The sequence below is a fragment of the Balaenoptera acutorostrata genome, chromosome 6 (assembly GCF_949987535.1).
Source record: "Balaenoptera acutorostrata chromosome 6, mBalAcu1.1, whole genome shotgun sequence".
Lineage (NCBI taxonomy): Eukaryota > Metazoa > Chordata > Mammalia > Artiodactyla > Balaenopteridae > Balaenoptera > Balaenoptera acutorostrata.
Genome location: NC_080069.1, coordinates 61040063 through 61066008, shown reverse-complemented (window position 1 = coordinate 61066008; position 25946 = coordinate 61040063). Strand labels below are relative to the sequence as shown.

Genomic DNA, 25946 nt, shown 5'->3' with positions numbered 1-25946 from the left:
TACAATGATTATCTCTCCCCATTAAAAATTAATCAATACATACGAGATTAGTCTCAGCTCTAAAACTCTGGAGTTTCTGCCTTCTGTTAGGTTGTTCATATTATATACTATGCTTTAGCCTCATTTTATACAGAAAATATTAGTATTCAACGTGCAACTATGCCTAACGGCTCGAGTTCTTTGGACAGTTTAAATGTAGCTGCTTGTTGTGGCTTGAGATACACCAGAGGTTAAAAAAAATGCAAGGTAAGAAATCCCACAGTAACCACATGCTTTAAAGTTTATTATTAGAACCATGTTCTATGTGACACTGGAAAGCAGAGTATGTGCTGGAAGGAGGCATTTGAGGGGCTCAGTGAAAGTAAGCAATCTGTTTGGCTTCCAACAGCAGTGATGGATACAATTCAAAGAACTAAGTTACCGACAGGAAACTTACAGGTTATATCTTATATCAACTATTTGCAATTTATTAAGCTCATGCAATACTTAGGCAAAGATCTGTAGTTTCTATTTAATAAACATATGGCTTGATAGTCAACACAGATTGCTTGACCGTAAGCATACTAGGTATAATTTATAGGAAAATGATAATTAAAAATCTCTGGAAATTTTGTTTTTTTCTAAGTTTTGTTCCAGAAGGATTCTTCCAAAGTATCAAGAAAGCAATAGTGGAATCTAAGCAAACAAACAAACAAAAGACCAAACTCATAGAAAAGGTTACCAGAGGTGGGTGTTGGTGGGGGAGGGAGAATTGGAGGAAGGGGGTCGAAACGTACAAACTTCCAGTTATAAAATAAATAGGTATTGGGGATGTAATGTACAACATGATGACTACAATTAACACCGCTGTAGGATATATAGGAAAGCTGTTAAGAGAGTAGATCCTGAGTTCTCATCACAAGGAAATAACGTTTTCTCTCTCTTTTTCGTATCTGTATGAGATGATGGCTGTTGACTAAACTTACTGTGGCATTTCACAACATACGTCAGTCAAGTCATTATGCTATACAACTTAAAATTATACAGTGCTACATGTCAACTAAATCTCAATAAAACTGCGGGGGTGGGGGACAAGACAGAAAATCAAGCTTTAGCCGTGGCTTAAGCAAAACAAGAACAAAAACACTTTGTCTATGGATTTACACATGAGCACTGTAAAATTCAGTGTGCATTTTTACACTAAATGGGAGATTACAGAAATTAAAGTAGATTAATAACGAACATGGCCAGATTCTAAAACAGCACACAGGCACAAAATTCATCTAATGACAAAGTGCATGAGAACAGCAAGTCCCAGGCAGATGTGCCTGTTTAAAAGCCTCTGGAAAAACTTACATCAGATGCAAAGATCAGTGTTAGCACCTCTCCCAGAGAGCAGCAAGGGGCCTGAAGGCTGCAAATCATGTTTAAGAGGCTGCCAATACCCTCTTAGAAACCAAGCTCAGAAGAACCTCGGATTCCAAGGGTTAGAGGCCAACCCTTAATCTCTCTTATTGTTCTCCTCACTCCAAAAGCTGATCCTAAATCAACTTTTAAGATGGTGATAATATCATTCACCAGAAAGATCACTATCCTAAAACTGAATAGCTTCATTAGCTAAAGTCAACATGCACATTAGAGGGTCATATGAGAGTAAAACCCCAGAGGACAGAAACCATTAACATACCGTAAACCCTCAAGAAGTCAGAATTTGTGATATACAGCATAAGGGTTGCGCTGAAGTTGATGTTTACTTAGCAAACCCTTATTTCATAAACAATGAAGTTCAATTGTGTAAATAAGATTATAATGTGGATATATTAAAACACTTAGGAGAATAACTTCTCAAGCATTTCAGAGACACCTATTTACATATGGAGTAGAAAATAAATGTTTGCTGAATAAAGTAACTAATGAATGAATACAGATAATTAATATACTAATTACAAATTAGTAATGTTTGTTATAACAGATAACTTAAAAACCTCTAGGAGATGACAATATAAATTAAGAAAGAATGAATGGTCTACGTTAAATTTACCTCATTTCTGAACTATTATAGAAAGCTATTTTATTTTAAAAGATTTTTTTTGATGTGGACCATTTTTAAAGTCTTTATTGAATTTGTTACAATATTTCTTCTGTTTTATGTTTTGGTTTTTTGGCCACAAGGCATGTGGGATCTTAGCTCCCGAACCAGGGATCGAACCTGCACCCGCTTTGGAAGGTGAATTCTCCACCACTGGACCACCAGGAAAGTCCCTAGAAAGGTATTTTTTAATCTATTTTTATGTTTCAAATTCAGATTTCTCAAAATATCAATCTGGGCTTTTAAAAGTTCTCATGTGGCTCTCCTACAGCATCTAGCATAATGTTACCTATAATGAGGAACTAATAATATTTTCTGACAGACGACTCTACTGTCCTTCTCATAAGAAGTATGAAAATGTATCATAAAATAGAGAAAAGTACAAATTTAAACAAATAATTTCATAATGTCTCATAACTGTAGCAGCATAGCCTCTCTGCTAAAGAGCAGTATGGGGACACACACACACACACACACACACACACACACACACACACCTTTAAATACCCCCTTCCATACATGATGCCATAAAGTAGTAGTAAGTAAGTCAGGCACGTTCCTTTCCAAATTAAAAATAAACATAAAAAAGTTCAAATATCAGAGGCCTTTGCACAACACATATTGATCAGGAAAAACACACAAGGCTCATCGCCTTGGTGAATGAAGTAAATGAAGTAGACCATCAGAATCCTCTTGCCCAGCAAATATGAACCCTGTAGGTACAGGCATACAGGATATTAATTTGGTCTCCTACACTGCCCCCAAGTTAACAGACCCAGGGCAGAAGTCTTTGGGGCATACATTTATCCACTGCAGAATTACGTCAGAAAAGATGCTACTGAAGTCTTAAATGCTCATGTACAGAACTCTCTGAAATACAGGCTGTTTGCACTAGCCACTTCAGAAATCTGAACTATTTGAGAAACTACAGTTCCAAAGACAAAGTCACCTACTACCTTGGAGATTACTTCACTCAATGCCATGCTAAAGCACTACCTATACTTACCCTTAGTAACTCATTCTTGTTTGTTCTTTTTGGATCATCATAATTCTTGTTCATGACCTCTGAATTTGACCCAAGTGAAAAACACAACTTAAACAGGCTCCAGAGTGCCCCTACATCATCTGAATAAATCATTCCAAACTGTGACACTCTCTATCAAAATGTCAGGTGAAAATACACCCTTCAAAGTTACATAAATAAGCTAAATCAGAGAAGAGAGCAAGTAGAAATGAGTCACCCCCTTCAGCATAATCAATGAGATAAGAACTGCATCTTACATATATTCGCACACACCAGTAATAACTAAAAGAGTTGATCAAGGAAACTTCCCCCATGCTTAGTTAGCTGGCCAGGTGAACTTACTCGAGAAAATTCTCATCCAGCCTGCCAAGAATGGTGTCTCAGGTGAGGTGGCCAATGAAAACAATTGGACATTGTTTTGGATAACAATGCTTTCTATCTATATCCAGCTACAATCTGCAAAGTTAATTTCTGCATCCCTCTACACTCTGCATGTTAGTGTGTATATCCTGTACATCTCCAAGCCCTCACCAAAATGTTAGCAAAATGAAAAAGCACTTATCTACAGGAAACTTATGTGGGTTATCATAACAACACTGAGTACATTTAATTAATCACACTTCCTTTGATATAAATGACCATCTATGGTCACAGAGTGAACAGTGAATTAAATGAATACCAATAACACAGCAAGCAGAACAAACCGCAAATTATTTTTGTACTACAGAAAAGTGTTGATTTAAATGCAAATATTTTAGAAAACCAGACAAAATATATTCACTTATGATTTCATCAAAAGGTCAGAGATTTTAAAACTCAAATTCTCCTAATACACAGTTCTCTTCATACTGTATTTAAGGTTCAAATATAAAATATTTTAAATCATACTGTATAGTTAAATAATAAGAAAAGAGTTTACTTACTTCTGGATACCCTCACAAGTTCTGATACATTGAAGACTCCAGATTTTACAAAACTATCCTCAAGGTATCCTGAAAATAAACATCAAGATGAAAGAGATCAACATAAGCAGGAAGCAAATAAATGATTAAACACTAGAATTTGTTCAAGTGTTTTAAACCAAAGGTTAGAACAAAAACCAAGTATGCTTACAACGAAGAACTGTAAAAGCAAAACTCTTGTAAAATGCAAACTGGGTCTGTTTAAACAAACGTTTAACCTTTAGAAGCTAAATAATCTCTCAGGAAAATTTTTTAACTTTCCAATTGTACAGGGCAATTGGTATGGTTTTATTTGCCACTGCCCATGCATAGGGAATGAAGGTTCAGGGGCCCTCAGCTCGGTAGCACCTGGTAGACTAAAGTCCACCCATTAAAAAAAAAAAAAAAAAAAGAAATAAAAAGGAAAACCACAACCACAATTAGCACCTTGTTGGAATTACTTCAAAGATCTCTTGAAACCACTGTTTTTTCACAAATCCTTCCCTGATTAAAAAGTGAGTTGCTGTTACCAGCAGTCCCACCCTTGCTCCCGTCATGAATCACACAAAAGCAGAACCCGTGCATACAGCAAATACTTTACACAGACCTATTTCTGTGCACCATTAATATACCTCACATGATTTCACTGCTTTCTCACCCTTGCTGCCACTCCCTGGGACTCCCTTCATCTCAAGAACTGGATCCTTTTTCTGGCGAAGGTGGTGAAGCCAGACCTCCAGGAATGCCTCCCGACCCTTCCGTGACCTCCAGGTCCAGGGCCCCCAGTAGCCATGGGCCACGGGTCAGGAGCCTGAGTAAGTCAGACATGCTTGCTAGCTGGTCTAGCTCTGTCCAGGACTGCAGATGGGGACCCTCACAAACACCAGTCTTATCCCCAGGTTCTCATCCAGAAGAAGGAAGTGTAGTGAGGGTGAGGAGGGAGGGGCGAACACCTTAGGTGGGAGGGATATGGCTACTCTCTGCTGCCCCAGGGAGAGAGTAAGAGTGTGAAAATCCTCAGAATTAAAATGCTTCCAGGAAAAAACTCTAAATTCCAAGAACTGGCAATTTGATTGGATGTTACATAAAGCTTTAGGGCTGACCAAGAGATTAGATTCAGTGCAGGGATGATAGAGGCCTGGTGGCTTAGCAACATGGCTCACTCAAGTCAAAGAGCTGGGGTTTGACTCTTGACTACAGTTTGCCAGTGTGGCATCCTGGAATAATTAATCATAATAATTAATAACTAATTATTCTAAATTAATAATAATAATAGTCCTGGAACATTTAGACTCTTTGTACCTCAGATTCCTCATTTATATATTAGAGATAATAAAATTACCTACCTTACATCATTGTTACAAATAATAAGTGAGATAAAAATATAAAACCCAGAGTAGGCGCTCAGTAAATGTTACCAGTAAGTTAGGACAGGCCTATGGAGTCAGCAATCACCCATACACTGAAATATGCACACTGAATTCCAGACACTCTCAAGTTATTTGTAAATCATCATTTAGAAATTTTACCAGAAAGAAAGCCACCAGCCCACTTTTTAACCATACACAGCATGAAAAGACAAAGTCATTCAATTAGCATATATGCCTCACTGCTGTGAATAAACAGAGGCGCTGTGTATGTCTGAACACTGTTGTATATCCATCCATCCACCTTCTTTAGAAATAGCAAAAGAATGAGAAGAAATTGAGATCTCAGTTGGTGATAAAACTCAGGTCTCATGTTAAGTCACTGCTCTGAAAAAGATATACATTTTTAAGAGGATAATAACAAAATGCCCCCACTTGATGCAGCTCTATTTTAAGAAACGCCTACTTCTTCAGCAATTAAGTTTTCACCAGGTTGAATTCATTTCAGTGATTATTGAGAAATTTCCAGGTAGACAACATTGTACAAAGTGCTAAAAGCCACCGAGACAAAAAAAGGACATTAACTCCCTTTGTGTGGCTGGAGACAAAGATGGTTTTAATTTTGATAGGTTATCATTGTATACAAAGATTTCTATTGCTTTTGTTGTTTTAAGCGTAATAAATTATACTTTATTTTACATGTGGTAAACGTAACATTTTATATATGACAAATACAGAGAACTTATTTGTCATGACTACAGCCTGTGTGCTTAACCAATCAGACAAGATTATCTGTCCTTACCCAACTGTACTCTGTAAAGGCCTGCCCTCATATCTTTCTAACGTAGCTGCCTCTGATCAGAAGGCCCTCTTTCTGCAGGCTCAACTCTCAGCCTTCAATGTCCAGCTCAACCACCATCTGCTCCATAATCTGCTTTTCTACCCTCCCCTCCCAACTCCTGTGCCACCTAGAAATAATCCCTTTCTTCTGTATTCACATAGCACCTAGTTTGTTCTTACTTTATATCACTTTGCACATTCAAGTTTACCAAGATAACTGCTTTCAAGCCTCGTGTTTCTTCTTATTTGGGGGAGTAACTGGGTTTTCATCTCTATTATCTCCCTTAACAATTAACTCATTGCCCACATTACAGTAACTACGAAACGCTTGCAGAACAAATGTAAAGTTCAACTTTTTGAAACATGGTCACAAATGAACACCTTAATAATTTTATAACAATGAAGATAAAGATAGCTTAAGATTGAAGGATAACTTTACTGACCCTTGTTATTTTCTGGAACTTGTTTGCCGAGGAGTTTATTTAAGCTTTTGGGCAAAATGGGAAAGCATAATGATTACAGTCAGATTATATCTCTGACTTTGTTGTGTAATTAATGTACAACTTTAGGCATTTAGTACAGAATAACTACCAAGGGACTAGAAGGGTTCAAAGAGTTCACAAATATTTATAAATGGATGAATGAGTGAATGAATAGTGAACATTTCATTTATATAAATTATACCATGTATAATACTTAATAACAATTCAATACATGGATATTATCTGAAGTTCATTTCCTTATCACTCCAATGAGTAGTTAGGACTCCATTTGCTTCTAAGTCATGCCCTACTCATGCCCATTAAGATGGAGTGATGTGTGGTCCGGTCAGGAGCCGAATCCTAAGGGAGGGAAGAGCCACCTCAAGGTAATCCTACAGCAGGAAGACAGCAAGGCAGTCACACACAGACAAATACAACGACTATCTCATAGAAAAGGGAAGGCAACTCAGAATGTTGAGGGTGCTTCTCCACTCCCTACCCCCAATTCCCCAAGTTCTAAGGAATTTGGATCTACAGGGAAAACTGAAAGATTTTACTAAAACTGTGAAAGACATTGAAAATATGTCAGAATTGCTTTGGCACCCACTAGCCAAAATGCAACACCATAGGTCCCACTGGGCTCCACTCCTGCATGGAGCATTGTGAGACTTCAGTAAAAGGAGGGCTCCCAAGGATAAGTGGTAATACCTGCTGACAATGACCTTATAGGAGGGGGGTGAGTGGGAATCAGGCGGCTGGGTAGCCTGGGAGAAGCACCTGAAGCAGATGGCTGCCCGCTTCATGCATCTTTGCACACAGCACAGCCTTTACAATGGACAGGCATTACCCAAGATGAGGCAGGCTAAAGAAAAGAAACAGTGGATGACACGGTACTTGGACAGCTAATAGTGCTTGCTCACAAGCATACGAGAGAGTACTTAAGGACTCTGGCAAAATAACTAGAGAGGATCGTGCAGGGGGTCAGGAGCCCTGCTATACAATACAGAGGGTAAAACAGCAAAATGCAGGTGCTTGCTGTTAACACAACCCCATGTGTAACCTCCAGGCTTCTGGGGCCTTCTAAAAACATGGTTTTCATGTGTTACATAGACCACTGTGAATCTAAATAGCTGACACAAAGGCCAAAGATCTTAAAGCAATTTGGAGACATTCATATAGTAAATTCCCTTCATCTACCAAAGGAAATATGAGCATCTCTGAGACAGAGCAGCTGCTTAATGGTTACTGAGCAATATTACACAACAGCTTACACCAGGAAGCAAAGAACAACTTAGCATTTATGTGATGCTGTATTTACACTACATGTATGCTTTTTAAAAAATAAAATTGAGTAGGAAATAAAGACCTCTGCAAACTGAAAATTCTCAAAGGCAATATCAAATTATATTATTTTACTGTTTTTATTTTTCTCTAACAAAAGCAACAATAAATCACTACTCAGAAGTTAATATAGTGTTTAACCTCCTTTACAAACAATAACAGAGGGACGCAATGGCATATCTAACTGTTAATATCTCAAATTATAATCAGCACCATTTAAATGTTAAACAACATTTACACAGAAAATCCAAAGGAAGACTGATAATGGCTCATTTTTATGGTCTGCTGTGTTCTATTCTTGAAATTAAAAAAAAACACAGAAAGCAGTTATTAAATTCATGAAAGCTGTCTTCAAGTATTTGAAGGACTGTTAATGTAGAGGGTGGATTAGACTTACTCTGCATAGTTCCAGGAACTGTTTTTTTGGCTCAGTAAACAGATTTGTCATCCAATAAGAAAAGTCCTAGAAAGGAATGTGAGACCTTGCAAAGGTAATAATAACCAACACGTGCCAAGCTACTGCACTAAGATCTTAGAAAGCATGAATTCATATCATGCCCACAATTATCCTCAAGTTGTTACCATTTTACAGAATGAGGAAACCCGTGTCTACAAATATAGGGGGTTTCCCAGTGGATGTAAAGACCCCTCCATTGGATTTAAGAATTCTCACTTTGGGTAGGAAGTTGGATAAGAGCACTTCCAAAGCCCACTGCAACTCTCAGATTCCACTTTTTTACATGGCTGTTTTCCTGCATTGCTCAATTTGGAGAAAGAAGAGAACACTGGGTATCTCACAGGCATGCTCCAGCCCTAGGATTCCAATTGTTCACTTCCTTCAACTGAGTGTAAAAGGTGCCTAAATCGTTTTGTTTATAGATGTAAAGGGGGAGAAGATAAGATTATTTCATACTAGCTCTTTGCCAATCTTCATAAAACTTCAGCTACCAAAACTAACCCATTGGTGATTTTTCTGGTAGTGGTGTTGTAAGACAGGACTCTCTTCAGTTTCTCAACTGATCTGAACTGTCCATGGTTAAGGATGGAAACTGTGATTATAAAATAAATACACTAATCACAGCAAAGATAACAATTCTCTGCACAGAGACTGAATCTCAGCCTATAGCTAACATTTTAGTATAAATTTACAATTAAGTTTGTCCTTCAACATGAAATGTAAATCCCTGATGGTGATTGAAATGACCTGGTAGAGTCAGAATTTTTCTGACTTTAACACACTCTGATAGTAGTGCATTAATATATTATTTATGTTTTTAAGTATTTCCTTTGAGTCCATTAAACTTTTCCTACATATATAATATATATAAATATGGATTTTTATAAAATTGAGATCAAATTTAAATAAATGCATATCCTGCCTTTTTCTAATTAACATTGTATCTTTCCCTTTAGATTAAATACTTTTCCAAAAGCATAATTTTAATGCCTGCACCATATTACACCGCATGGCTGTATCATGCTTTATTTGACCATTCTCCCATTGTTTGGCATTTTAGGTTATTTCCCAGTTTAAAAAATATTATAAACAGCACTGCCATTAACATCCTAGGACACAAATTTTTGTCAGCAATTCTTATGATTTTCTTGGGCTGGAGTTCCCAGAAGTGGAATTACTGGGTCAAAGGACATAAACTCTTTTAAAGCTCTTGGTAAAAACTGTCAAGCTGCTTTCCATAAAGGTTTTTGCCAATTTATACTCCCTCAGGCAGATCATGAGCGTTTCCATGTCACCACCCTGCTGCCAGAATTACATATTAGTCATATTAATGGGATTTGTTTTTAACTGTGGCAAGTTGATAGAGAAAAGATATCATGACATTAATGTTATAACTTTCATTTATTTAATTATAATGCGGTTAGATTTTTTCACATACATATGCATTATTTCTTTGAAGAGAACTTTCAAAAATATGTAAAATAGGAATAGTGCTAGCAGGAATATTTTATTCATAATATTAATGAGAATACTTCTAGAGTTTCACAGTTAATAATAATTTTGGCTATTAATTGATGACTGATGTTTTCTCATCATCTGATATATTCGTTTATTCCTAGTTTTCTCAGAGGTTTTTTTAAAGTTTTCTGATCAGAATCGTTGTTGAGTATTATTAAATGTCTTTTTGGCATTGTGAGATTGTCCTTTTTTTCCATTACAGCATTTTTTGTTGTTACATATTACGAATTCTTAGATTAAATTATCTTTGTTGGTCCATGGAACATAGTTTTTTAAATTTACTGTTGAACTGGTTTATTAACAGTTTCTTCCAAATTCTCTATATGTAGTTGGGATACTTCTGTGGGAATTTTTGTATTTTATTTGCCAAGTTTTCATACCAGAGTTATATGCATGCTTCATAAAATGGTTTGGATGACAGTCATTATTTTTCATAAAAAAAAAAAAAAAGTTGAAAGTTTGGAAAAACTCACTGGTAAAATCATCTTTCCAGAATGTGTTTCAGAGAAGATTCTTAGACAACTCCAAGTGTTTCACGAAATTTAATCTACTCCTATTTTCTGATCTTGAGACAATTTTATTATATATTATTCAAGAAAATCAATTCTTGCAGATTTTAAAATTTCTTAGCACAGATACTTTATGGTTTATTAAGTGGGCTATGTTTATTTTTACTATATTGAAATTATAATAAAATAAAATTAAATTTTATAATATTATATTAAAATATACTACAATTAATATAATTATACTAAATTACATTAAACTATACTAAAAAATCAGCTCTGTCACTTACTATGTAAACTTAAGGCAAGTTAAGCAACTTTTCTACGTCCCCCCATTTCTCTTCTCTAAAATACCAGATAATCATAGTACCTGTGAGTCAATATGAATGCTGTATATTATTTTCAAATAATGAGAGACATTTCATTTTAAAAGTAGGGAAAGGGAAGATAGAACTTCCAAATTAACAGCTAGGAAACAAAATACAATGAATAGGAACTTAAGACAGTCAAAATGAGGACATAAGATATAAATAAATGATTAAAGTAAAACAAGAGGAATAAAATCAAATATATCAATCATTATAACAAATATAAGTGGACTGAATTATCCCATAAAGAAAGCATTAGATTAATTTAAGCAAACAAAATCCAGCTACTTTTAAGGAACATACTTAAGACAAAGTGAGAATAAGAACAAAAAGTTGAAAATAAAATAGTAGGCAGAGAAGTCAGGCAAATTCACACAAAAAGAAATCAGTGTCACTTAGCAATGGTTTTAGATGGAATTTAAGATGAATGAAAATAAACAGGCTAAAGAACATTATGAATGACATGCACCAAACAATATTGTGGAGAAATGCACCAATACATGCACCAAACAATGTATTGGTGCAGCGAACAATATTGTGGATAAATACATAAAATAAAATCTAATAAAATACAAGATACTTGATAAAAATATAATTATAGTGAGAACTCTGAATGCATCTTTTAGATTTGAACATGACTATTAGGCTATTAGACTTATTTTATATCATTCAAATACATCTTATACTTTGTTGGTATATCCATGGAAATTTTATAAAAATTGATCATGTCCTTGACCAAAAAGAAAATGTTAACAAATTCTTAAAAGTAGAGAATTTTTCAGGCCATTCTGTCTTATCTTTGGCAAATAAAACTAAAAGTTAAAAAAAAAAAAGTGACCATATCTTCTGAACTACATGAAAATTAAGAAAATAAGCCATGAATCAAACAGAAAATCAAAAGAAAAATTGTCAGCCATCTAGAAAGCAATGAAAAGAAAGAGACAAAAGAAAAAGGAAAATTGTTTACCATAAAAGAAAAACAGCAAAACAATCCAACAAAAATTCAAAAGGGAATTAAAGATAAAAGCTGAAATTAATAAAATAGAAAAAAGAGGAATATTTGAAACAATGAAAGGAAAGATGATTCTCTGAAAAGACAAGCAAAACAGAAAAATCATTTGCAAGCTTCATTAAGGGAAAAAAGAGAAGGCAAAAATATACAACTACAAGAATAGAAGGGAGACATAACCATAGAAACCAAATGCATTAAAAGAATTATGAGAGATTAACACATACAACTTACTGACCGCAACTTTGAAAACTTAAAGGGGCAATTACTTACTAAAATAAAAGTAACCACAATTGTGCAAAGTGGAACCTGAACAGAACAATTACCTAGTGCAGTGGTCCCCAAAATTTGCTGATCATCTGAACCACCTGGGGTTCTTAAAAAGCAATTTATGCGTGGCTTCCACTCCCAGCTATTCTGATTTAACTGGTGTGGATATGACCCAGACATGAGGATGTTCTAAAAGTTGCCCAGGTGATTCCAATGTGCAGCAAAGTTTGGGAACCACTACGTTAGTCTCTTGTTATTCAAAATGTGGTCCCAGAACCAACAGCATTGGCATAACCTGGGAGCTCACTGGAAATGCAGAAGCTCAGGCTCCACCAAGACCCTCGAAATCAGAATCTGCAGCTTAATGAGTTCATATGCACTTTAAAATTTGAAAACCCTAGAACAGCATAAAAAGGTATTTTTAAAACCACATTTAAAAATGACATAGGTACAGATGGGTGCACAGCTGGATTTTATCTATCCTTTACCTTGCCTTCAAATCTCAATGCTATGTGCACTCTCCCAGGCTGTAGAAAATGATGACAAGTTACCTTATGAAGAAGGCACTGTCATAAGCCTTTATTAGGCCAGCAAAACTTAATTAACTAAACTTGCAATGTCCCTTATCAAAACAAAGCAAGCAAGCAGCCAACCAAAGATCAAGCAAACATGTAAATGCAACTTCAAGAATCCTAAATACAGCGCTGGAACCAGCCAGAAGTCTCACCCTGGCAGACCTCTGACTGTCTTCAGCGAATTAGACCTCTTTCTAATACTAACTCGTTGGAACTGATGCACTTTGTTTAATGTATGCTGTCCCTTTTTTTTTTTTTTTTCTTTTTTTTTTTAGCTGCTTGTTTGGAACAAAATGAAATGCATATTGCATTGTATCCTTCCTGCTAGCCGTTTTTTCTCTTAAGTTTAAAAGTTATGCATTGAGGATAAAGTATACTTAAGGAGAAATGTGCACAAGAATACCTATTAAAATAACTCCCATCAAGTTTGATGGTGTAACTTCAAGGGATTAAAAACTATTTTGGATGGAAAAAAAAAAAGAATCCTAAATAAAATTGAATATATTCAATTCATATATTCAAACGGAATATAACAATGTTACCAAAAAAAGATACACTATTATCATTAGAGTTTATTCCAGGAATGAGTGCAGTTCACTATCAGGAAATCTAGCGATGTAACAGAGAAAAAACAAACAAACAACAGTAACAAAAAACAACAACACATGATCATATCAACTGAGGCTGAAAATGTACTTGACTCCAAGAAGAGAAGCAGGCTTCCCTAATAACAAATCTAAGCAGAAATAGAGATAAAAGCAAACAATAAAGACTCTTTAGCAAAACCAAAAAAAATTATACTAAAATGAGAAAATTAGTCTGCCATTCCTAGTTACCCAACCTCTTCAAGCCTCCTCCTTTCAGTCCTTAAAAATGTAATCTGTAAATAAACCAGTCACAAAAAGGCAAACATTGTATGATTTCACTTAGATGAGGTATCTAGAGAGTCAAACTCATAGAAACAAAGGAGAATGGTGGTTGCCAGGGGCTGGGGGGAAGGGGGAAGAGGGAGTTGTTATTTAATGGGTACAGAGTTTCAGTTTTGCAAGATGAAAAAGTTCCAGATATTGGTTGCATAACAAAGTGAATAAACTTAACACTACTGAACTATACACTTAAAATGGTAAATTTTATGTTATATGTATTTTACCACAATTAAAAAAAATGATCTGGAATTTGAGACCCAGATATATATTCAAGAACTACTTTTTACATTGGAGTTTATGTCTATAATCTTATTTACAATAATTACTTAGACATAACTTTCTACTTAATTATTATTCTCATTATCAGTCTACAGTTATTGCTATATTTATATTTATAACTATCAGTATATATCTGAGGACTTTCCTCATCCTAAATTTTTTCTTTTTTAATTTTGGTGCATCACTTTGTCAACTGCAACAGGTTTTCAAGTAAAATTTTTACAAAGAAAATGAGAGACTATTTTTCGAGACCACAAATAATAAAGAATCTATTTCTATCACCTTTGACGAGAAATACAATTCCTTGAACATTAAAAGAAATGCAGGTAACTTTTTCCTCTAGAATAATTACAAGATTCTTCTTTTTACCCATGAAATACAAAAACTGCAACAGGATAATATTTAGATATTATTACTATTGGCTGGATATATTAGCCATATGAACCAGCATATTTAGATTATGTTTAGCTCCTAAAAGTTTTCTTCACTTGTACTTGATTCTATTTCTTTCCTAAATGTTCTGATTTCTCACTAAGAACACCTAAATAAATGCTTAATTTTCTATTCTCCCATCATAAACCTTTTTCTCACCATTTTTAACCTCTCTGTTCTTTTCCTCTGCTTTTGGAGCAAATGTCTATATCAGTGATTATTTCCACAATATCAGTTGTTTTTTAATTCTTCCAATCCAGATTTTAACTATATGAAAGCAGTTTTAGTTTTCTTGCTACTCTTTCTTAACTCACATGGTACTCTGTTCACTGAAGCTATTATTTTATCTGTTCATTTTTCATGTAAGTCCCTTTTTCTAAGTAAACAAAATGTTTTCTCTGAAATTTCTTCTAGTTCTTCATTTTCAAAGGTATGTTCTTCTGGATCTTAATGATAGACCCTTTCCTTTGTTCTTCAGTATTTTCTCACCAAGGGGATAGTTGGTTGTTTTCTTTTTACTTATAGGGTAGTCTATCCAAATTTAGGCTTTTGCCTCAAAAAAGCATACTGTATTTTTAGGTTGAGATTGAGGGCTCTAGAATTGACATCATTGGATCTGGATTCTTATCATTTACTAGCTGGATAACTTTGATTAAATCACTTAATATAAATAAAGAGTAATAATAACCATAATAATGATGATAATAAAATAATAGTGGCTATCATTTATTCAGTGTTATATGCCAGGCTCTGTGCTAAGCACTTTAAACTCTATCTCAGTTCAATTTCCATACTTGCTCCTTTTTTTATTCATGACTGAATAAATACTTAAATTCTCTACCCCTCCAATTCTCATTTGTGAAATGGAAATAATAAGAGTAATACTGAACTCATAGATTTGAGGTGAATATTAAATAAGAACGTGCATATGAAGTGCTTAGGGTTCAATAAATGATTATTGGTAATGGCAGTAGTTGTAGTATTAGTAACAATGTTAGTCGAAGTTCCAATTCCAACCAATTTCTAGTGACTGCTGGTCTTTCATCTAATGATCCTTTACTATAAAGTGGTGGGCTCTTCTCACCCCACCCCTAGATATGTAAGATCCTACCAAGAAGTACATGAAAACCCTCACTTTCTGGAAAGACAGATGAAACCAAGTTTACAAAGATCCTTATCTGTGGTGTTAGGAGTTAAGACTCTAGACCAGAGTGGAGAATTTTTGAAGGATTCCTGTTAGGAAATGGAATCAGATGGCTAGATGTCTTCCCATACTCTTCACTCCCTCTCTATAACCCATTTCCTAACCCTGTTGGTCTCTGGATTTATAGCCTTTTAAATTGATATAGAAAAAGCTCTGAACCTAGGGGATGATAATGGGGTGTAATCAAACTTAAATGTCTACAATTTCTCAAGGAATCAACACTGCTATCTTTCATGAGATAAAAGATAGGAAAACCACCACGTTTTAGATTAAATCCCACTGCACTGGTCATATAGTTATGGGATAAGTCTCCAAGATTCTAATAAAAGGCTCTCCTTTAGTCTTAGTTTTAGTGTGCTTAGAAAAAACTTTCAAGGTTTTACATATACTCATGTAAGTTTTAGTGAAGAGTTGGGAGAATCTGAATGAGAAGTTAAGCCAGAAAGGTGGACTTTATACTAGATAGCTAATGATAATTATTTTGCTGTATGCCTGATAAGACCTGGCTTTAAATCTCACTACTTTCAGTCAAAATTCTAGCAGGCTTTTTTTTTTTTTTTTTTTTTTTTGGTTTGACAAGCTGATTTTGACAAGCAGAATTTGACAAGCTGATTCTATTTACGTGAAAATACAAAGGACCTAAAATAATTTTAAAAACTTATTATAAACACTTATTATAAATAAGTTATGGAAATCAAGAAGAAACTTGGTATTGCAAAAGACAGACATATAGATCAATGAGATGGACCAGAAATAGACACACAAATATATGGCTATGGATATTTGGTAAGTGTTTATTCCCTTCATATATATATATGTGTGTGTGTGTGTGTGTATATATATATGTATATATACATATATAATATATAATAAGTATATATTATATATAATAGGTAGATATGCAATTTATTCTATGTCAATTATACCTTAATAAAGTAAAAATAAATAAATTACCTCCTTAACCTATAAACAGTAGTCTAGAAATTTTCAGAAATCAGTATTTCCACATCACAAAAGGAATCACAAATGAATAAGGAACAGTCAATGTAATCAGGAAAAGTTTTGAAAATAATGACTTCCATTACTCATGCAATTTTTGCTACTTCTAGAAAGCTACCTTACCTGTTTCCACATTCATGATCATGCAGACGCTAGGAACATTTTGGTACACTCAATAAACAAAAGCATAACATAGCAAACAGGACTTCTTTATAATTCATTTGATTGGGAGAAGAGAACTGGATCCATCTAAGACTGGTATTCTAAATCAGTAATCATATTAGAGCACTGCAATTCTCAGTCTGATACGTCCCTACAAAATTCATCATCAGACCATGCTACATGAGTTAGGAGTTCAGAACATCTCAGAAACAGTCATATCTAGGGTGTAGTGTACCTACAGGGCAGAAGAAGCCCACCATAACTGTCTCTATGAAACACCCTACTTTTCCTGACTTAGGTCAGGTTCTGGGGCTGGGGATGTAACCTCAAGAACAAGTTACAATTGATTTAGCCTACTGTAGGTCTAAGCCTCTACTTCATAAATCTTGAACACCGCTGAACACTGTCTCTGGCCTGGCACTGCCTTAGATACTGGGTTTACAAATGGAATTATACAGTCCTCACCTGAAGGTGTTCAGAATCCACTAAGTGAAAAAGACAAGTAAATTGTGATACAGGTGCCATTATGGTAAAGGTGATAAGGTGTCAAGGGGGTACATGCATTCTAGGCAGAAAAACCACACAAAGACATAAAGGCTAAGGCTGGATGCAAGGTCCACGTGGGCAGTGGAAGCGCAAGGAGAGAACACACCATGAAGGGCTGTATTAGATGCCATGGAAAGATTAGGCTTAGCCTAGAGTGGGAACCCTTGACACAGATAGGGGAGGGGAATGAAATAATCAGACTTGCACATTCTGAAGATCACCAGATGTATCACAGGGATAAAGACCCAAGGCAAAAATACCAGTTACAGAGATTAGGAAAATTATTAAAATAATCTAGGTGCTCTAGTTAAAAGGAGAGCATGTCAACATTTTTAAAAATAACACATTAAGATTCAGCACTTAAAAAAATATTTTGCCTTCCTCATCTGTTATAAGAGTAACCCCATCAGTGGTCTTTCCTTGTCTCTCTGCTCGTCTTTCTACGTGCTCTCTCAAAAACTCATGGACACTCCATGGTTCACCAGTCAACATGATGTAAAGCAATGTAATTCATGTGGGTTATTTCTAGATCTCATGTGGGTTATTTCTAGATATCAATGAGGACATATTAAGTATAAAATAGTAGAATGCTATGTCCTGATGTGAGAGGATCATCTTCTATTCCTTGCTTACTTATTTAGAAAACATTGTTCAGCTTGAAAGAATTCAATTCAGAAGATGACTACAATCCAAAACACTAAATTTTGAAACTAAAAATCCACTACACTTACAAAAGTGCCACAAAATAAACAATGGAGCCAGTATCTTACAATAAATCATGTCACTCGCCATTGGTATCTGTCAGTGGCCTCTGTACCTCACCAGAAAAAGGGGACCCACTGACACAGACTGCAGCTCGTTGAGAAATGCACATGTAAACTCATATCATTTGCCATGTGACTTCCTTGTGCCAGGGTTCCCTGGGGCCTCTTCCTTGATCTCCTGAGGTCTGTAAGCCCTAGACAAACCCTCCAAATCTCAGTCTTAGCCCTGCGTCCCAAACCCTTTTCTCCTGATGGCTCATACGCAGTTTAAAAAAACCATAAAAAATTACAGCTTTATTGAGATATAACTCTCATACCCTTTTAAAGTGCACAATTCAGTGGTTTGCAGTATATTCAAAGAGTCATGTATCTATCTAATTCCAGATCATTTTCATCACCTTAAAAAGAAACGCCATACCCATTAGCAGTCACGTATCCATTTCCCCCAACATCTCCAAACCGCTGCCTTTATGGATTTGCCTATTCCAGATGTGTCATATCAATGGAACCATACAATGTATATATTTTAAAAATACATCATGTCACTGTTTGTTTCATGTCATTAACAAGTGCACATGATGATTTTAATGATGATAAGATCAAATCTGAAAGCCAAGTGGTTTTTCTGTGTTCTTCCTCCTGAATGCCTTGGGGAAATGAATATGCTCAGGTATGGAATAGGGGTGGGGAAGGGGATATCTCTATTGGAGTCAAGAATTAGAAATATTTCAGTGCAAACAGGAAAATGTCCCTAGTTCTATTACATAAAATAAAATGAAAGAGTGCAAGGCCCCTGAAGACCAGCACACAAGTTAGAAGACCCAAAGTTATAACAACTCTGAAAACCAAAACCTGATTTTTTTCTTAAATTCTTTGACCACCAATGACACTATCAGGTAAAAGCCAACATGAGTCAAATTACCACACAAAAGTACTTGCTTAAGTTACTTGATACCTTGATACTTTTTGATAGTTACAGAAAAAGAAAAAAGAAATGAGATTTTAGTTGATCTGCCTAATAACTTGAAAACACATTTTTCCATCTTGTGAGGTAGAAACAGATTAAAATCTAGGTAGCTAGATATATATATATGTATCGACTTAGCATTTTATTCTGCTTGCAATATACAGAATTGATCCCTCTTTCCAAGCATGATGCTCTCATATGCAAGGTGGGGTCCCCTGGGTGCCTCTGTATAGGACGATACTTCCAGCAAGCTTAGCTTCTGCAGAGTTCAGTGATTTTAACTAGCCTGGAGCAAGTCCACTCTCTCTGTGATACAGAACAATCCCAGCTTTCCAGCTGTGAGAAGGAAAATGCTTTGCATTATTAAATTGTAGCCATATGCTACAAAAGCCGACCTTGTAAATATGGAGGGGGAAAAGAATTTAAATTGAGAGGAAACTTCAGATGCAGGCGGTCATTGTAAAAGGAACCTGAGATAACTTGAGTGAAAGAACTACTCAGGGCAGCAGGCACAGCCATAACCTAACCTAGGCTAGTTATGAGGGAGACCTCTTTTCACACGGGGACTCTACTCTCCCTGTGGGGAACCTAGACGCTCAGCAAAAAAAGAAAAACACGTGACAGCGATGCCTTCCAAAATTTAACAAACTGCAACTTATTTAGCTGCGAGACCTCTTGAAAGTTTTCTGGAACTAGGTGTAGTATAAATTAAGGGCCTACCTCAATGTATTAAATTCTCACTTGGACTCTATGTTACCCCATGATGATGTCATTTCAGGTACCACGAGATCATTCTATGCAGTTACAAAGTGAGGACATAGGAAACACAAAAGCTTGAATAACTAGCTATAGCCCAAGAACTAGTCATTTCTCTCACAGCTTTGTGAAAGGAGAGTATATTTTAGGTTTAAATTACACGTGTGACTGTGTACCAAGTGAGCCCCTGACCTGTACAAATGTAAAGCACACGAACCTCAAAAGAGGGAATGGAAAACAAGATGGAGGCCACGGAGCTCCAGCAACTGCAATAACCTGGCACTGAAGCCTCTTCCTTCATTACTGCCCTGATCCCACAGCCTCAGAGACTCAGCTGCCATCTCTCCCCAAGCTCACTCCCACTGAGGCAAGGGTCACTCAAGAGTCCCCTCCATCTCCTCTCCTCACCCACGTCCACTGCCCCTTGTCCCGGCAGCCACAGCTCTTAAAACTGCCCCCAGGGACTCAAGCGTGGTGCTCTCTGTGAATGCCAGGGCACCCAGACTCTGTCCTGCTAAGTCATCTCAACGAAAAGATTTCTCCGTTCTTTCTCTTCGTGGCATGCTCACCAACACTTAGGTCAAGCCCAGACAAGGGCAAACTTTTCTCATTTTTCAGAAGGCGATGCACCACAATAAACTGTATTATCTATCGGAGGCAGGGAAGGAGAGGCAAGGAGAAAGGTGCCAATAACGCAGTGGGATTACCACTGACTTCAGGTTTTGACCCATGAAAAAAATGAGTTTTAACCCACATTTGCCAATAACTAATTGGGACCTTGGGCAAATCACTTAACCTCTCTGCGCTGTTTTCATAAGTAAAGTAGAGAAGTTGGACTAGCCATCGATAAGCACAGACAACTTGTTTTGGTTTTCTTTTGAGTAATGTTTCCAAGCATGTGTCAAACAAATAAAGATACTGGATTATAGTAGTAAACTAGTCATTTAAAAACTTTAACTGTCTCGGGGGCGGAGGGGTGTAAAATATAAATATAACATAAAGCAACAATCATAATACAGGTAGAAAGGCCCAACTCTGCCTGAGAGAATCCAGTAAGATAGATGGAATAGTTTGGACATAACGGATGAACAAGAGTTTATAGGGTGGATATGGCAGTCCTGGCAGAGGAAAGAGCCAAGCACATGGATGAAAGGGAAAGGAAAGGAACCTAGTATACTTGGTATCTGATACTGAACAGCATTTAAAGCCATGACACAGAATATGGGTATATAAGGAGTGAACCATCAGGAGTTTTCAAGAAAGTCAGATCTGTGTTTTATGAAGTGTATTTCTACAGAGTCTTAGAAAAAGGAAGAGCAAGGAGAGAATAGAGATAAGGTTTTTGCACTACTGGAAGCAAGAAATAATGTGTAGGGCCCAAATAAGGGTAACGGGAACTGAGAAGTGGGGTGGATTTTAAAGAGCTTCCAAACGAAAAGATGAATGAATATGTGGAAGATCCTGAGAGAGAACTTATGAACTACTCTAGCCGAGGGTGTCCGGGGAGATTCCGGTGGCCCTGTAGAGATAAAGTCTGGTAGAAAAGAAAAGGAATTGAATTTTGGAGTTGTTACCCATGCGACCTATATGGGAACATGTCCAAAAAGAAGTTGGGCACGTGAAACATTAGGAGAGAGATCTGTTCCAAAGGTATGCATCTAGGAATAATAAGAGGTGAATGAACTTAAAAATCACAGGGGGGACTGAAAACACACAGAAAACTAAAGACAGAAATCTGGTTAATAAGTAACTAAAAGAAAACATTATGGTTCCTGGATTACCAGGAAAAGGCCCTGTTTTCAAGAGCACAGGCAACAAAAGCAAAAATAAACAAATGGGACTACATCAAACTAAAAGGCTTCTGCACAACAAAGGAAACAATCAACAGTGAAAAGGCAACCTATAGAAGGCGAGAAAACAGTTGCAAACCATAGGTCTGACAAAGGGTTAATCTCCAAAATATATAAGGAACTCCTACAACAATAGCAAAACAAAACAAAACAAAGACGACTAATAACCTGGTTTAAAATAGGCTAAGGAGGGACTTCCCTGGGGGCACAGTGGTTAAGAATCCACCTGCCAACGGAAGGAACAGGGGTTCGAGCCCTGGTCCGGGAAGATCCCACATGCCACGGAGCAACTAAGCCTGTGTGCCACAACTACTGAGCCTGTGCTCTAGAGCGCGCGAGCCACAACTACTGAAGCCCGTGCACCTAGAGCCCGTGCTCCGCAACAAGAGAAGCTACTGCAATGAGAAGCCTGCACACCGCAACGAAGAGTAGCCCCCACTCTCTGCAACTAGAGAAAGCCCGCGTGCAGCAATGAAGACCCAACACATCCAAAAATAAATAAATTAATTAATTAAAAAAAAAAAAGGGCTAAGGACTTGAATAGCCTTTTCTTCAAAGAAGATATACAAATGGCCAACAGGTATATGAAAAAAGGCTCAACATCACTAATAATCAGGAAATGCAAATTAAAGTTAAAATAAGATGTCACTTCATACCTGTCAGGATGGCATTATCAAAAAAAAGAAAAAGACAGTAAGTACTATGGAGAATGTGGAGAAACTGGAACCCTTGCACACTGTTGGTAAATGCAAAATGGTGCAGCCACTATGAAATATAATATGGGTGTTCCTCAAAAAATTAAAAACAGAATTACCATATGATCCAGAAATCCCACTTCTAGGTATGTATCGAAAAGAATTGAAATCAGGATCTCAAAGAGATATGTGCACTCCCATGTTCACTGCAGCACTATTCATAATAGTGAAGATGTGGAAACAACCTGAATGTCCATCCACAGATGAATGGACAAGAAAATATGGTATATTCATAAAACAAAATACTGTTTAGCCTTTTTTTAAAGGAAATTTTGCTATATGCAACAACATGAATGAATCTTGAGGACATGATGCTAAGTGAAATAAACCAGTCACAGAAAAACAAATGCATGATCCCACCTATATGAGGTATCTAAAATAGTCAGTATCATATAATCAGAGTAGAACGGTGGTTGCTAGGGGCTGGGGCAAAGAGGAAATGGGAATTGCTAATCAAAAGGTTAATCAAGATGAATAAGCTCTAGAGATCTCTTGTACAACATTGTAACTAGAATCATTTAAAAATTTCTTAAGAAGGCAGATCTCATGTTAAGCGTTCTTGCCACGCTCAAATTTTTTAAAAAATTAAAGCAAGGGAAAAGTTTTCAGTAGAGCATGGTCAAGTGAACCAAATAAATGTTCAAGAATATGGAAGCAGGAATAGAATGGAAAGGAAACACTGGACTCAGGTCATAAAAAGTGAATTTAATGAGAATCATTTCAAGTGGGGACAGAAGTCCAATTGCAGAAGAAACTAAGTAGAAATTTTAGTCCTTTATATCATGTCATGAAAAAGAAGAGCAAGATGGGTCACTTGGTTGAAGGGGGTTGTCTGAATGAGGGACAAAATATGCATTATTTTTAAAGTAAGAAGTTGTCAGGAAGAAGTTAATAGAATAAGGGAGGTATACTGAGAGGACCAGGAAAAGTAAGGGACAGAGAACGTTTCCAATGGAGAGAGACAAGCTGGTAGCTTCAGAAAGAAGGAGCACTATGGAAAGGCAAGTAGGAAAATTAGTTATACAATGTGAATACAAGAGACTAAGATATAAAGTGTTGCCGGGGAAAAGCAATCTCAAAAGATAAATTTGTACTCTTTCTCTTGTCATTATTAAAAACTATGTAACAAAATTTCATTCCACGTTTCCTGGCAGGCCAAAAGGCTTACTTAGGAAAAAAAGGACTACCTTAAAACTAAATTCTATTCCACCGTGAGACTTGAAAATATCTGTTTCTTTTGTCTCTTTTATATAACCTCTAACATCCTATTCTTATGCATCTTATGATCTGTAACTCTGTTTATGTCATCTAAAGTCTTCAGGGGAGTGCAGTGTAAAAATTCAACACATTTCTATTGGGATTCACAACAAATGATACTTCCTGCAGAAAGTCTTCTTGATCAACCCAGCTGGAAGAGAAAGTAGGATGAAAAAGCCCTCCCTTTTACCTTTTACCAAGCGCCTCCTACTTGCCAGGTATGCTCTCCCATCTAATGTTTACAACTGGCATGGGTATAATTGACTGTGCTGAGTTCCAGAGAAGGGGGCTGATTTGGTCATTCTCCTCATGGCCCTCATGATCATTGTAAAACTTGGAACCTTGATTCAGGGGAAATTTTTAATTCCAACGTTCATATTCGTTGCACTTCACCACACTCCTTACAATGGCTGGAAACAGTATTTCACAACTTTGAACTCCCATGACACTTGAGTTGTAGCACTAAGTAATATTAGGTTTTCACAATATGTATAGAATATTGTATGTACTTATGGGCAGAAACTTTGGGGAGAGCAAGGTTTATGTGTAATTCACTTTTCAATCTTCCGCAGCATTTAGCCTAATGCCATGCACAAAATAGATGCCCATTAAATACCTGTGGCTGAAAAATCTACCTACAGACAGCTCTTTCAGCACTGTTTATTGTTCTTGGTGTGGAATGGTGGAGGACAAATGGTTTTCTCTGCTCATATAGAGCTGACTCAATCCACGCCCTGTCTCCTGGAATGTAGTATTTAATTCTGAGCTCAGCAACCAGTTGGCACTCAATTAGTAGTATTCATGGCCCAACAGGGTGGATAACTGGGGCGATAGAGATAAATCTGCTTCTTTCATGTCCTTATAAAATATTCCTAAATTGTCTTTTTTTCCCCCAAAAAATTAATATTACAAGTGATCAGACTGGACCCATTGTAGAGGCTGGGCATGGTGGCAACTGCTATGTAGATCAACTTTTGAGGAGTGAGTTATACATGAGCACCCATAATGCAGCCTGCAAAAATAAGTAGCTGAGGACTATTGCCTTCTGGACCTTTTAAGATTAATCTGCTAACAAAACTCATTACCTATCCTCTCCTCCTTTACTCTGAGTTCCATCCTAAATTTGAACATTTAAGAACTTTACTAATGTGATGTCTTCAAAAAGTTAGAGGATAAAGAAGAAAAATGTCTCTGAAACAAAATCTATTCGGAAAAAAATCCTTTGATTTTTGTACTGACTCACATGGAACTCATTCTCAAATTACTTAAAAGCTTTACCTATTATGTTGGCCCAAAAGTTTGTTTGGGTTTTTCCAAAACATCTTATGAAAAACCCAAACGAACTTTTGGGCCAACCCAATATGATGTCAGGTCTTACGCAGTTAAGCCATCCTTTTACTGTCTTTCTATTTATACTTTTATGAATAGAAAGCCTGTTAATAGTCTGTTGCATATTGTAAAGAGCCGAAGTTTAGAATCAAGTATCATGAAATAGTGCATTACCCCCCATAAAAAAACTTTGATTCTGGTGGATATGATAAATAAGGATATGAGAATGAGTGGGCATGAACTTATTAAATGAGGAGTGAAAGGACTGTTATTAAAAAAAAAGTCAGAGTGAATTTTCCCCTTTCTTTGACTTTGAACATGATATTCTAAGATAAAACATGCTCTATGAGGTTATGCAGGGCCTATGCAAATATATCTGCCTTCATACGCAAATAGCAGAGAAAAATGTTGTATTATTTCTGTAACTATTAGAGAGTACTGTTTGTCCCAAATGCTAAATTTTGACAAAAACAAAGTGAAAAGTCAAACAAACGTAGGCCCTAGTGATCCCTGCAGATGATAACTACAACTGCAGATGCTAGTTTTCTTGATAATTATTTGGTTGGTTTTCATTAGTTTCACGACAACCCTTTGGTAGCTTCAATCTCAGTATCTATAAAGTTGAGTAGGGGAGAAATCAACCTCAAAATTTGATTGATTCAAAAATTTTCTTAAATGCAAGACCAGCATATTATTATAGTTAATAGATACTATTATGGGTCAAAGGAGAAATCAAAAGAGAAATTAAAAAATACCTTGAGACAAATGAAAATGGAAATGGAACACACCAAACTTTATGGGATGCAGCAAAAGCAGTTCTAAGAGGAAAGTTATAGTGACAAAACTCTATCTCAAGAAATAAGAAAAATCTAAAATAAACAACCTAAATATATACTCAAGGAACTAGAAAAAAACAACAACCAAAGCCCAAAATTAGTAGAAGGAAGAAAAAAC

At 36.2% G+C, this 25946-nt stretch overlaps 1 protein-coding gene across 14 annotated transcripts in view; it reads right to left on the bottom strand.

The window, feature by feature from the left end:
* NFIB (nuclear factor I B) overlaps positions 1–25946 on the bottom strand; it is a 446931-nt gene that overhangs the window by 68347 nt on the left and 352638 nt on the right. For all 14 annotated transcript variants that reach the window (XM_007176758.3, XM_057548177.1, XM_057548182.1 and 11 more), the window contains exon 4: positions 4016–4084. In XM_007176758.3, coding sequence (XP_007176820.2) covers positions 4016–4084 — 69 coding nt within the window. The remainder of the gene's footprint in view (positions 1–4015; positions 4085–25946) is intronic.